Raw genomic sequence first — 13,980 nt, 5'->3', positions numbered from 1 at the left:
TACTTTGACATATGTAACTTTTTATATCCGTAAGGAGAGGTATGCAGAATTATTTCTACATTCAACCCAATCACACCTAGAAAGTCTCATGAGCTGATGAAGTGGGTCAGAGACATTTTACAACACTTTCTAATAATCAGAAGAGCCATGCAGTCATGCTAATATTTGTTACTTTCTTCCTTTCTTTAGAGGTAAAGATTGTTGGTCTGGGTACACAGGACAAGCTGGCCATTCTGCAAGGATGCCCTGGATTTCCCGGAGCCCCTGGAACCAAGGGAGAAGCAGGAATGAAAGGTATAAAACTGTGTAAATTGAGTGGGGGTTCTGTTTGGGTATTCCATCTGTTGTAAACTAAGATGCCTCAATCAAAGAGTGCTCCAGGTTACTTTAAAACATACAAATGCTGATTGAAATAGTCTACTACAGGGTCAACTCTCTCTAACAGATTCCCAAACAGGTGGATCTTTAAGACTTGTCGTGTGGCAATATTTTCTAATGCATGCTTGTTCCAAAATTTCACCGTGAACTGATGATATTTTATAGAAAGCAGTAATTCAACAGAACAACAGGAGGTGCATATTCTGTCTACAAGATCCACCACCAGACTCCTCAATGGCACCACTCACATTCCACTGTATCCTCAGTAACTTCCATTCCCATTCTATTTCAGTGCATCACTTAGTACAACGCACATATCCAGTTCAACACAAGTTTCTTTGAGCACCATTGAGTGTGATAATTGTAACATCTGCTACCATATCGCACTTAGAAATGGCAAATATTTACAAGTGAACATAACAAAAAAAATTCAAAATGCAAAAATGAATTAGCAGCAACGAGAGCAGTATAAAGGCTCTGTTGAATGGCAATGGGAACTCAGCCCTGCTCTTCGGACGTCTTGACTTCCTGTAGAGAAGCCCTTAAAATGATCAGTAGCTGATTTACCTCTAACAATCCTCCCCACCTGATGATAATATTTACATGCACTTACCTCTCACCAAGATCCCCTCTAGCAAACTTAATGACATTACTTTCACCTCTAGGGTGGACACCTTAGGTCTGTCTGTTTACTCTATTTGAGCCACCACACTCCTCAACCTTGCGCCACATTTCTGAAAGCAGCTTCCTACATGAATTTTACGTGAATTTTACACACCAAATTGCCCTATCGTTTTTGGCTCTTGTGATACTTAAACATCCACTATACTTCACCGGAAAGGAACTCCTCTTCTCCTACCACAGAAACTGGCATTTTGCTCTTGAAATATCCCTAACTCACATGACCCGGTATTCTAATTCTCCAGCCTCAGAGAGGGTATTGTCATAGGCTTCCATGCAAGAAATATGTGAAACGGAGACCTGCCTGTTGTGAAGTGGGCGCTGTTATAATAAGATAACAATGTATTTGCAAGGTTTCCGTCTACACCCATGCATCGACCACACATGTAATGCATATTTTGACTAAGCTATCCAGTCTTTCCTGTTAACCATTCCTGTAGGTGGTTCAGTGCTACACACTCCTGTCCCATGTCATTTCACATCAGAAAATCTTCCTTTAGAAATTAACTGCTGTCTGTTTTCAGAAATGATCCCTGTCAAGCTCCGTTTGGGAATCCAACGAACCGACAAGGGGACACTAACAGTGGTTGTGTAGGTTGTGTGCCACTGGGGCCCAACCTACTACGATCTGCAAAAAGGGCCAAGTAAACCTTTTATGCACTTGTCTGGCAGGGCAGAGAGGGTGAGCTGTTACAAGCTTCTTAGGTATGTTGTTGGGGGTGCACAAGGTCAGAACTCAGCAATCAACCAACAGACATTATGGGGCTGATTACGAGTTTGGGAGCTGCCTGCCGTATTATGACGTTTTTAGTCATTGGCAGGTGATTCTTTGGCGTTCCCACGGTGATGCCTATAAAATAGGCACTGCAATGGGACTATGAAGTCCATGCCGTGCTGGAACTGGGAATGCATTCACAGAGGGGGACACATATTGTGCTCCTCCTGTGTGCATCCACATGGAGTGAGGCACAAGCGGTCCCTGTTGGCCCTAATTTCTTTCCTCACCGCCACTGTTTTGATGGAGGAAAGACCTCCATGAAATCAGTGGCGGTAAGGAAAGTCGTAATAAGTTTTGCAGGACCGCAGCGGTCCTGCCAAACATATTACTGCCTCAAGACCACGGCACCCCGCCAGGGAATGGTTGTAATGTGGCAGTCCTAAGACTGCCACCGCAGCCTCACCATGCGTCTGACAGTCCAAGAACCGCTAGACTCGTAATTAGGCTCTATATGTTTAATGTCCGACCCAGGGCTTGTCTTTTAGAAAATGAAGGTACTTTTTAATTTCACAGCAGTACTCGAAACACCACAATTCAATCCAGTATACAGGGTTGTGACGCTCATAGTGGTGGGCACTATAGCCCATAGGCCTTTTAAAGCTCTCTACCACTAAGGACAGCTTTGCTGGATGCATCCCCCAGCAACAAGTCCAGGATATCTTTGAGCTTCTGTCGGATGGTCGACTTGATATTCTATTCATTACCGAGACGTGGCTAAATAACTCGTGTGCCCCGGTGGTGGAGCTTGCTATTCCTAGAGGCTTTAAAATCATTTGGGCTGATCGCCTAATTGGGAGAGGCAGGGGATAAGCAGTGGTGTTTAGGGACACTTGGTCCTTCTCCAGTGAGGTATCGGAAGAACTAGGCGAGGGAGAGGTTTTACATTTCTCTTTCGATCTTACTCCTCATTTCACGCTGGGGGGCACATTGGTCTATCACCCCCCCAGGTCCTCCGGGGTCTTTCTTCACTGCCTTGGAGGATGTTATTGTGCCACGTGCCCTACGGTTTCCTAAGTTCCTACTATTGGGGGACTTTAATGTCCATATGGACGTCTTGGAAGCCCCTGACTCAAGAAGTCTATCTGATTCCCTAAATCTAGCTCAGCTTACACATTGGGTCAAGATGCCTACTCATTCGGGGGGCCACTTATTGGATTTAGTCTGTTCCAACTTCGATCTATCCTTATCGGACCCTGAATATGTTAATTGGTCTGATCATCACTTGATTAGGATCTCCTGGTCTTTAGAGAAGCCTCCTTGTGCCTCTGCCCCTTCCTTTGGAGTACGGCCCCAGAAGATCAGCCTCCCGGCTCTATCTGAGGCTCTTTCCCAGGGCCGGCCCTTATTGGGTATGGAGCTAACTGCGGCTGTACAAGCGTTTTAATTCCTAGATTGAAATTGGGGTCAGCTCCTCTGTGAAGCCAGCCACCAGTACTAAAAAGCGCCCCTCTCCCTCAAAGCCTTGGTTTTCGCATACTTTGAGAGAAATGAAGTTGGGCTGCAAAAAACTGGAGCGCGATTGGAGACATGCCTACTGCCCACAGGCTAAGGTGGCGGTGCGCACGGCCCAGAGAGAATACTATGCTGCCATCAGGGTGGCTAAAAGTAGCTATTATGCTGGCAGGATAGCTATGGCCAATAATAACAGTAAAGACATTTTTTCCATAGTTAAGAGCTTTCTTTCCCCTTGTGCTGAGCAATCAACATTGCCATCCTCTGAGCAGTGGTGTGAGGACCTGTCCTCATTCTTTGTTGATAAAATAACAGGGATTCAGGACAGCCTACGCACTGCTTTCTCCGAGGAGAGGAACACTTCCTTAGCATCTCTTCCACCATACAGCCCCCCTGCCAACCTGTTCAGGGAATTCTCACCGCCTGCAGTTGCTGACATCCTGGCGGTTATGAAATCTTTGAAGTCTGGGTCTCCCTCCGATCCCTGTCCAGCCCCTGTACTAGGAGGGGTGGCGGAGGTGGTCTGCTCCGAGGTGACGGAGATCATCAATCTCTCCTTCCAGACAGCCACAGTCCCTACATGCTGGAAGAAGGCCAAACTTTTGCCACTTCTTAAAAAGGCTGGTTTGGATCCTTCTGTCCCATCTAATTACAGACCCATTTATCTTCTGCCAGTGTTGGCTAAAGTCTGCGAGACGGTGGCATTCCGCCAGCTGGATGCCTTTGTGGAGGCTTCTGATGCACTGCACCCTGCTCAATCTGGGTTTCGTGCTGCTTACTGCACCGAAGCAGCCCTGGTTGAAATGTCTGAAGCTATTAGGGAGTGTCTGGACGGAGGCGCTAGAGCAGCCCTGATTTTGTTGGACCTCTCTGCCGCCTTTGATACTGTCCCCCATCAGCTCCTTCTTGCCGGGTTGTCATACATTGGCATCCACGGCCCTGCTTTAGAGTGGCTAACATCGTTCCTGGATAATCGGACACAGCAGGTGTGGATGCCGCCTTACTCGTCCTCGGCTAGGGTACTCTCCACTGGGGTGCCACAGGGGTCTACTTTAAGTCCCCTGTTGTTTAACATCTACTTGACCCCCCTGATTTTTTTAGCCAAAGAACTGGGCGCCAAAATTATAGCCTACGCGGATGACACCCAGCTTTTATTCACCGGCCCGGGTTCGGATCTGGATACCACATCTGTCCAGACCTGCCTTTCTTCAGTATTCCGCTGGCTTGCACTTGCCCAACTGAAGTGCAACGAGGAAAAATCTGAAATTCTCCTCTATGGACAGTTCCATGCTGACTTTAGAGATTCGCTGTGGCCTTCCGATGTGCCCGCCCTAATTCTGTGGGCAATCCGGCAAAAAATTTGGGGGTGTGGATCGGGGAAAACCTAAAATTTGACAAACACATTAAAAAAACTTAACCAGTGTTTGCTTTGGCACTCTCAAAGCCCTCAGAAGATGTTTTCACCTGCTTCTGAGGAAGGCCAAAGAAATGGTGGCGGGTGCCCTCATTCTCTCTCGCCTCGACAATGCCAATGCCCTCTTTATTGGTATACCGGCATACCTGACCAACCGCCTTCAGATTATACAGAATGCAGTGACCAGACTTCTCTTTAACATCTCGAGGAGGTCCAGCGTCAGGCAGCATCTGTGTAGTCTGCACTGGCTTCCCGTGGCTCAACGGGTATTGTTTAAGACCCTTATTTTTTCTCACAGAGCCATTCATGGGCAAGGGCTTCTCTACTTGAGGAGACGTTTCACTTTGTATACGCCCAACCGCCCCCTCCGGTCGGCTACTCAATGCCGGCTGGTTATTCCTCGATTTCGACGAGTACGCTTGGGCGGTCAATCTATTTCTGTGAAGGCAGCCGCTGCTTGGAATGCCCTTCCTGTGAAGCTTTGGGCCACTCAGGAATTCAAGCTCTTCAAAAAATTACTATGGTAGAAATACGAACACGGTCCAGGTACACATAATGGCCCACATGCATCATTGTTACATTTTGCACTTCCTAATTTGCGAAAAATAAGGAATCGCAAATTAAGAAGTGCAAAATTCTATGCATCATTATTTTCGGTATTCATTTGTGATTCGGTAAAAATCGCAATTTTTACCGAATCCCAAATGAATACCGAATTCTTAAGTTAATTTTCGCAATTGCCATTGATTCCTATGGGCCAAAAGGCCCATAGGAGTGAATGGGAAGGCATCAGCAAATTGCGAGTGGCACTTTGAAAATTTCATGGGTGCAGGGGGGGGTCCAAAGGACCCCCCCATGCCCCCCTGAAATGTATTTTTCGCATCATGTTTCACACACACATGTCCTTAGGACATGTGTGTGTGAAACATGATGCGAAAAATACATGAATGGTGAAAAAAAAAAATTTTCAGCATTTGAAACACTTTTTCCAAATTTACCGAGTGGTTCAACCACTCGGTAAATTTGGCACCCTAATTGCGAATTTGCACTTCTAAAAGTAATGATGCATTGCTTTTAAGAAATCGCACATCTGCGACTTCTTAAAAGCACCCGCAATTTTAGAACTCGCAAAAATGTTACGAATTCTAAAATTGCTTCATGCATCCCAAAAAGCACTTTTGCATTCGCAAACGGCCGATTTTAAGGAATCGCACCGTTTGCGACTACAAAAATGCTTGATGCATGTGGGCCATAGTTTCATCACGAGCCAGTATGAGTATAACAAGTGACAGACTGTGCAATTTAAACATATTGGACAAACCTGATATTGTAATAAGCATGTTTTTGTAGATTTGACACTGTTTCTAGGCTACTCACAGTGATCTTTGAAAAACAGATTACACTGTTTGTAGGCTGCTCACAGTGATCTTTGAAAAACAGATTAAGTGCCCTGACAATTGAAAGCAGCTTCTATAAAATTGTATCCAAAGCACATAAGACATGTTTTCACAAAGGTATTTCAAGACAACACCCTTTCTGCCAATTCCCTAATTCCTTCTGAGTAGGATAATTTGCATGTGAAATGTGTATAATTGAAAGTCCAGAAATATGCGCCAGCCCTATAAACGACTGAAGGCACAATTTAGTTTACCCAATTGGATGTGCAAATTATTCATGGGTGAAGCTGCCCTTATGTACAGGTCTCAAAATATTAGGCTTAGTGGCAGTACCTAACTTGAGCGGAGCTGGTGGTTGCAGGTGGAGCCCACTTGCACTAATTTTTGGGGTCCAGAAATAATTTTTCCTTATCAGACTTTGCTCTAGAACAAGAGATAAAAAAACACAAACGGGGGATAGGTAAAAGAGAAAGCTGGAAAAATTATGACAAAAGAGAAAGCAAAAATGTGTTGTTATTCACCTCGCTAGACATTTGAAATTGCCGCGCACAGGATCCTGAACAAAACTTTGGGCCCAGCCTTTATGATTTTATGAATTAAGGACTGCTTTGTGGGTTACCACATGTGAAGTTGGGGTTGGTAGCTTGAAAATCATAGGTTTCATTCCCCAAATAACATTCCTTATTCCGCAGTTGTGTGTCAATGAGTTGGTAATATTACTGCATGTAAATGCCCTGCCACACACCTGTGCTACAATAAAAATTGAAAAAATGCTTATTGTTAGCACACCACATTGAACAGTTCCCATATATGTAAGCATATTGAGACACTTTCAGCAGGAATGCACCAGGCGGTTGTCGACGAGCTTGCAGAAAAGTTGATTTGTAGGGAGTATTATGGGCAGAGGTGTCAACCTCAATGGCAGAGGCCTATCTAACTACAGATACAAAGTTATTTTTTAAGAAGATTTGTCCCATTCAAAGTCCCTGTATGGAAAGACAGAAAAAGGCAAGGGAAAGGTCAAGTAATAGGTATGCCGGCACTCCATTTGAATCCATTCTAGTGTTTAAATCCACCCGTGTGGAAGTCAGTGCTGCTTTCGTGCCACAGCCACACCAGAGTCTGTTTTGCTAATCCTAGAGAAGGTTACGTTCTTCAATGAATGTAGCCATTTGGCTTGACGCTGAGGTTTCAATCTATATGCCTATAAACAGTTTGTAATTGTCTGGAAGTTAGATGAAGACCATGTTTGAAAGCCTCTTTGTTTTAGGGAGTCCTTTTAGGAGTCCTTTTAAGAAGAGACCATTATCCAAGGAGTTCTGGCTTGATCAGTTTTAGAGCTATTAATGAGGATATTCTTGCATATGTGAACAAGACATATTTAACCAGTGATGCTGGTGTACAAGCTTCTGCAGCTTTATTGAAGTCCTGTGTGGTCAGGAGGTTAAAGGTGAGTAACCAGTGGTTTATTTCATAATTTGTTTTCTAGAGAACTGTGCAGAACTGTTGGAATTGTGATTGAGCATTGGAGAGGGATGGAGGGGGTCTAAAATCATTTGGCGGTTCGAAATAATGCAGGTGTGCCAGGCACAGCAAGGGAAAGTCCAGAGGCCTTTGACTGTGTTGCTCAGGATTCCTGAGGTACTGCCACTTCAGTTACTGCGGTGAGAGGATCCTTTTACCTGTGAACTCTTCCAGTGGGTTTGTCATCTAGAGGCCCATCGTTACCTCCCCCGTTCAGATCGCCTGCCTCATGTTCAGGGCTCTTGACCATGGTCTACTCTTCAGCCACAGGTCATCTCTACAGGACATAGGACAGTTTCCTCTATAGCAAGATAGGCATCAGATAGCTTGGCTTCAGTCAGCTTTCCCTGCTACTTACTCATAATTCTAATGCATAGTCCGACAGGACAACTGTGCACTACCTAGCCCCATGGACTCACTGTCATTCATTTACTAATATTTCAATGAGAGTCCAACTCACAATGGGTGCATATAGGAACTGTGTGAGATTATTGCCAAGAGAGGAAAAAAATAGAAACTACGATTTTAGAATATAACTGAGAGGGTTAAAAACACTGCACTGCTTCTGGATAATAAGTTATGTCATGGCAACCCATGACATAACTTCACGCAGTAGTCTAGAAAAACTAAGATACTTGTAACGTGCTGTAATGTGCTTTTTAAAGTAGTAACACTATTGGAAACAAACTAATCCACTCTTTAAAAGTTAATATCACTGCATCCACTTATGATCTCATGAAATGCTTGACTGCTTTGGCAAACATATTTTTTTATTCAGTAACACTTTGCATCTTGGGACTTTCAGACCCAACATAAAATGTTCTTACTGGTGTCCTTACTATTTGATTCCTGCTGCCACTGCCTGGGTCACTGCTGGGGAGGCGCGAGGCGCCAGGAAACTGCTGCTACATGCCTGAACTCACTTGGACCCGTTAAGCCGCCAAGACCGGAAAAAACACATTTCCCAACATCCTGTGCGGCGTGCACGTTGCGCACCGTACCACTGAGCGCCAGGAGGCGTTCAAAAGGGGGTGAGGGCTCCCACAGCGCGGGAGCCCACTTTGTCCTTACTGGTGTCCTTACTATTTGATTTCTGCTGCCACTGCCTGGGTCACTGCTGGGGAGGCGCAAGGCGCATGGAAACCGCCGCTACACGCCTGAACTCACCTGGACCCGTTAAGCCCGCCAAGACCGGAAAAACCACATTTCCCAATATCCTGTGCGACGCGCACGTCACGCACTGCTGGGTGCAGGAGACGTTCAAAACAGGGCTTCGCCCGGGTGTGCCCGGGCCATGCCCAGGCTAAGCCTGGGCTAAGGGCGGGCCTGTCCGTGCCCGTCAGGGGCAGGATGAGGCAGGGCAGGGCCACCCCCCTTGGTTGCCGTTCTCTCGGACACTGGAGAATAGCGGGTAAGACTCATGTTGAACAATCTCCCCCAAGCCTTCCGATATACCACCAATAATGGACTGGTCCGTATTGAGACTTTGAGACTTTGTCGATATCTGCTAAGGCTATATTGAGAATTGGGATCTTAAGGTTAAACGGATCGTGGTCTGTATTGTTACATGTACTAACGGACGCTTGTGGCATTTTAAGGCACTCTAAGGTGTGAGCTAATTCAGGTTGGTGAAAATCAGGCTTTAACCAGTGTTATATGACCCCCCCAAGTGGTAGGCACCAATAGATAACAGCTTATTGGTAGAAAACAAGTGTAGTTGGGACGATAATCAATACATTATTATACCACGCGGTTGGCCTGTTTGTTTTCCCTTATAGTGCTGCTTCATAGGCAGACCCTATAAGTCCTGTGAAACACAGATAGTCAATAGACCAGGAGCATGGACAAACGCAAGGGTGCAGCAGGCACTTTAGATGCCTTTTTAATTAGAGCAGAGTCGCTGCTTACCCATGAGATACAATTGACAGAAAGGCGTTTATCACTTGATCCCATACAGTTCCCAATGTCTAGAGAGGTAAATATACCTTTAACACCTAGAATATTAATCCAAAGTGGACAAGAAACATCTCCCTCACTAAATCCAATCCCAATATCCCCAAATCAAGCATCGGATGACGATAATAGTCTAAACCTAGGAACTAGATCCTGAGGTCGAAAACAAACAGAAAAGGCTAAAGCACCTAGAGCAAGACAGAAGTGCGCTAAGGGGGGGACAGAACTCAAGAAAACAGGGGGAATAAGGTCTAACCCCCAGGTCATTCAACATATAGAGGAACAAACAGTGGCAATATTAAAAACATGTAGCACACAGACAGAAGCGAACTTGATTCCTACCTCAGAGAAAGAAAACGTAAACCCTGAGGTTCTTGAGCGTGTAATCAGTGGGATACTGGAAACAGCACTAAGATCCATGATAACCCAGATAAGTGGCCTAATAGACAAACTATTTGATTGCATGGAACAAAAGATTGATCAGTTGAATGAAGCTGTAGGTAACATGAGAGACCAAATAAATAGAATCAAACCTTGTGCTGAAGTTAGGGGTTGCAATCTAAGGCATCCAGAGGAGCCCCGGTCTCTGAGTCCCATTGGAGAGAGTGGTAGGCCAAAGGAAATCCCAGTGCCCAATTTAATAATTCAAGGAGATAACAGTGAAAGGGGCACACGAGAAAAGGTGCAAAATAGGGGCAACACAATGAGGGGATCAGGGTCAGACAGAATACAAAATTCACAAGATAGACCTTTGAACCCAAGTTCTGATATTTTAGGTCTACCACCTGCCTCATGTCCATATGTATTAATCCTAACAGGGGTGACAACACTAAAAAATGGACAGAGTGAATCTTGGACGATGCTCCGAAATAAAACAGTTGATTGGCTGACAAAACATAAAAATTTCAGACCACAAAATACCAATGAAATCTTGATGGTCCACAGAGTAGGGTGGGTTGGCGATTCCCCTATGAACATAAATGGTGATTGTATAATAGTAAATTTCCGTCGCCCGCAGATGGTTCGATCGCTGCTAAATATTAGGGAGGAAACCTTCATCCAAAATACCTGCATTAGTGCTCTTCCATTGGGGTATTTCTGTAAACCAAATTCCAGGTTACCAGTTACTGATGATGATACAATATTATCTACAAATATGTTCCAGGCCTTATCTACTTTAGACCCAGTGGAATGACAACCAACCTTTATAGTTGGTGAAACGTCCCCTCTAGAAAAAAATGTAATAAATGGAAGTAGGGGACAAATAGGGCACATAAACGTACCCCACCAAGAAGAGAGACAGGGGGAGTCAGTCGATTACAATACACACAAGCTATACACAACTGTTAGGGAGGACAAGCAAAAACGCCTATTAGTTACGCCCACAAATGCTTCTACTGACTCAGTTAGTAGTCTTTACAGGCCAACTATAATAAGTCACTTCCTGGAACATAGCAGGGTTAAACAGTAACATCAGTGACCCAGAATGGATGGAATATACAGAACAGAGTGATATTTTATTGTTACAAGAGACCTGGGCTTTGGAAACCCCGCATAGGGTAGAGTACAATACTTTTAATGTAAATGCTATCCCATCAACAAGAGGTAGCGCCTCGGGGGACTCACTATATGGATTGGGATAACCCTCAAAATAGAATCAACTTCACTGTACATACCATCTGAGGATCTGGCCAGTGTAAAAATAAAAACACTGAATATTTTTTTTTTATATCTAATCAATGTTTACAACAGGCCAAGTCGAACGACAAAGGAATGCGTAGTAATAAATCAATTGGATTTATTTTTTTATTCAATAGAGACAGGTGCTATGGTAATTATTGGGGACGATTTAAATTGTAAGTTCAAACCGGTGGTGGGGTTTGACAATATGTTTTAAGACGAGGACATTACTAACAATATTCCAGCCCTACAAAGTAGCCGATAGTGCCCTGCTCAATAGCAGTAGTGCAGATTATGAAATTAATACTAGGCCACGGACTTAGAGCATGTAATGGCCGGTCACTTTTGGATAAACCCAATATTCCAACCTTCTGTAGAGGCAATTACAGGAGTAGCATTGATTATATATTGGCATCAGTTGATTTTTGGCCAAACATAATAGATATGAAAGTGTATGACAGGTCTGACAGTGACCATCGTCCTCTGCATCTGTCGGTAATTCCAGGCCTTTTCGTTGATAAAGTCTGGGACAATGAGGAAATGATTTCCCCTACTGATGTTAGCATAGTGAGTAACAACCGCCGTGCTTTAAAATGGCCAAATATATTAGGAAAAGCTGAATCGAAGACACAAATATATAACATCTTTGCTGACACAGTCCAATTATATCTAGATGCCTCAGAAGTGGAACTTCTGATGGCGGCTGCACATCAACTATTACAGGAGGCACTGGTACCAGTACTGAGTAAATTATCAGGGGAACACAGTAGAGTAGGATCAGGTGCAAAACCAGGTGCCAACCCATGGCATAATAGGTGTCGGGAGGCTAAGGCTGACCTTATACATCAAGAAAAAAAGATAATGTAACATTTATAAGGGAGAAAAGAAACAAATACAAGCAAACCTTAGCCTACGCAAAAAAAACATGGGAGGACAACACTTGAACAGACCTAATCGAAGCGGCCAAATCTAAAGATCAAGTAGGCTTTTGGCGTATAATAGCTAAAGGCAGAAAGATATGCAGGGATGCAACGACCTCTTTTTAGAGGCAAAAACCTGGGAGGACCACTTTTCTAAACTTTATGCTGATTATCAAGTGATGGAGATACCTTGCTCCATACTAGGGGTTCCCAATTCCACCATTATTAATCTCCTTTTTAGTCTGGAAGAAACATTATTGGCAATAAAAGTTGTTAAACCAGGGAAAGCTCCAGGGCCGGATAAAATACTGGGAGATCTACTGAATCATTAATGTACTGGTTGGGGCCCTTACATTAATCATCTTTGTAATGCTATTGCTGCAGGCTCATCAATACCAGAGACATGGAAAGGGGCGGAAATTGTCACAATCTTCGAAAAAGGTAATCGTAGTGATCCTGCAAATTACCGACCAATTAGTCTAATTGACATTTTACAAAAAATATATTCTAGACATATTTTAAAGAGATTGAATGATTGGCTCGTTGAGAACAATGTGATTTCAAAGTTCCAGGCAGGATTGAGAATACAAACTAGCACAATTGACCAGGTTTTTAGATTTTTACGTTTATGCTGGAAATATGTAAATATAAAAAAGGGCCATTTGTATATTGCTTTTGAAGACTTAAAGGCCACTTTTGACCTTGTACCCCGAAATTTGCTTTGGAAAGCATTGAAACATCTAGGCGTTCCTGCTAAGCTCCTGATTCAAATAATAAGATTGCATGAAGAAAACTTTGCAAAAGTAAGATGGGGCCCGAGGGGTGAATTATCATAGGCAATCCCGATAAGAAGGGGTGTACGTCAGGGGTGCGTGCTGGCACCTACACTATTCTCGATCTATGTTAACGATATTCCGAGTTATTTACTCGATGTGCACATGATTCACCCAACTTAGGTGGAGATATTATGCCAGCTCTTTTATTTGCTGACAACACCATACTGATATCTCAAACCCCTAAAGGTTTACAAGCTTTATTGAATTCTTTTAATACATATTGCAATGAAAAGGGCCTTGAAATACATTCTGGCAAAACAAAGTATATGGCAATAAATCCACACAAGACTTTTAAAAAGAATTTAGCTATTAGAGGCCAAAAGCTAGAGCATGTACATTATTTTAATTATCTAGGGATAATGTTGGACACAAAGCTGTCTTGGAAACAGCAGCTGGAAAAAATATAAGATTGTCCAGCTCCAAAATGTGTTTCCTATAATAAAGATGCATGGGAGTAGTATCTCAAAGGCGATGACTCCTTCTCTGGAAGTCTTCAAACACAAAGTACAAGCGGCTTTGTTATATGGCGCCGAAATCTGGGGACCACACTGCAAAAGGAGTTATGAATTGGGAGAGAATAAATTCATTAGACGAGTACTGGGGTTGCCAGTCAGAACACCATTAATACCTATTCTAATGAATTTAAATGTTAAACGCAAGGACCACTATGCAGTACTAAGGCCCTTATTATTCTGGGTACGACCTTGGTCAACTCCTTGAATTAACCAGTTATAAGGAGTGTCTGCATGAGATTTTAGAAATTGATAAAAGTAGGGGTACCCCGTGGATAAAACATGTCTCGTCTTGGTTCGAGAAACTAGGCTTGAAGGATTTTTGGGAAGCTCCGACACAGTGGACCATGTCTTGTGGAAAAGTAAATTTTGCCATGTTCTGTGTCCCTACGTGTCATCCATCATATGTTATGTGTGCATGATTAAATATGCATATGCATTCCCTATGTTCGATT

At 43.7% G+C, this 13,980-nt stretch overlaps 1 protein-coding gene across 1 annotated transcript in view; it reads left to right on the top strand.

Moving 5' to 3' along the window:
* Window positions 1-13,980, top strand: part of LOC144754339 (ficolin-1-like) — a 292,441-nt gene that overhangs the window by 47,040 nt on the left and 231,421 nt on the right. The window contains exon 2 of the mRNA XM_078642028.1: window positions 190-294. Coding sequence (XP_078498154.1) covers window positions 190-294 — 105 coding nt within the window. The remainder of the gene's footprint in view (window positions 1-189; window positions 295-13,980) is intronic.

Source organism: Lissotriton helveticus, chromosome 5_1 (genome assembly GCF_964261635.1).
Source record: "Lissotriton helveticus chromosome 5_1, aLisHel1.1, whole genome shotgun sequence".
NCBI lineage: Eukaryota > Metazoa > Chordata > Amphibia > Caudata > Salamandridae > Lissotriton > Lissotriton helveticus.
The sequence above is the reverse complement of the archived record's forward strand: the minus strand, read 5'-3'. Positions and strand labels throughout refer to the sequence as shown.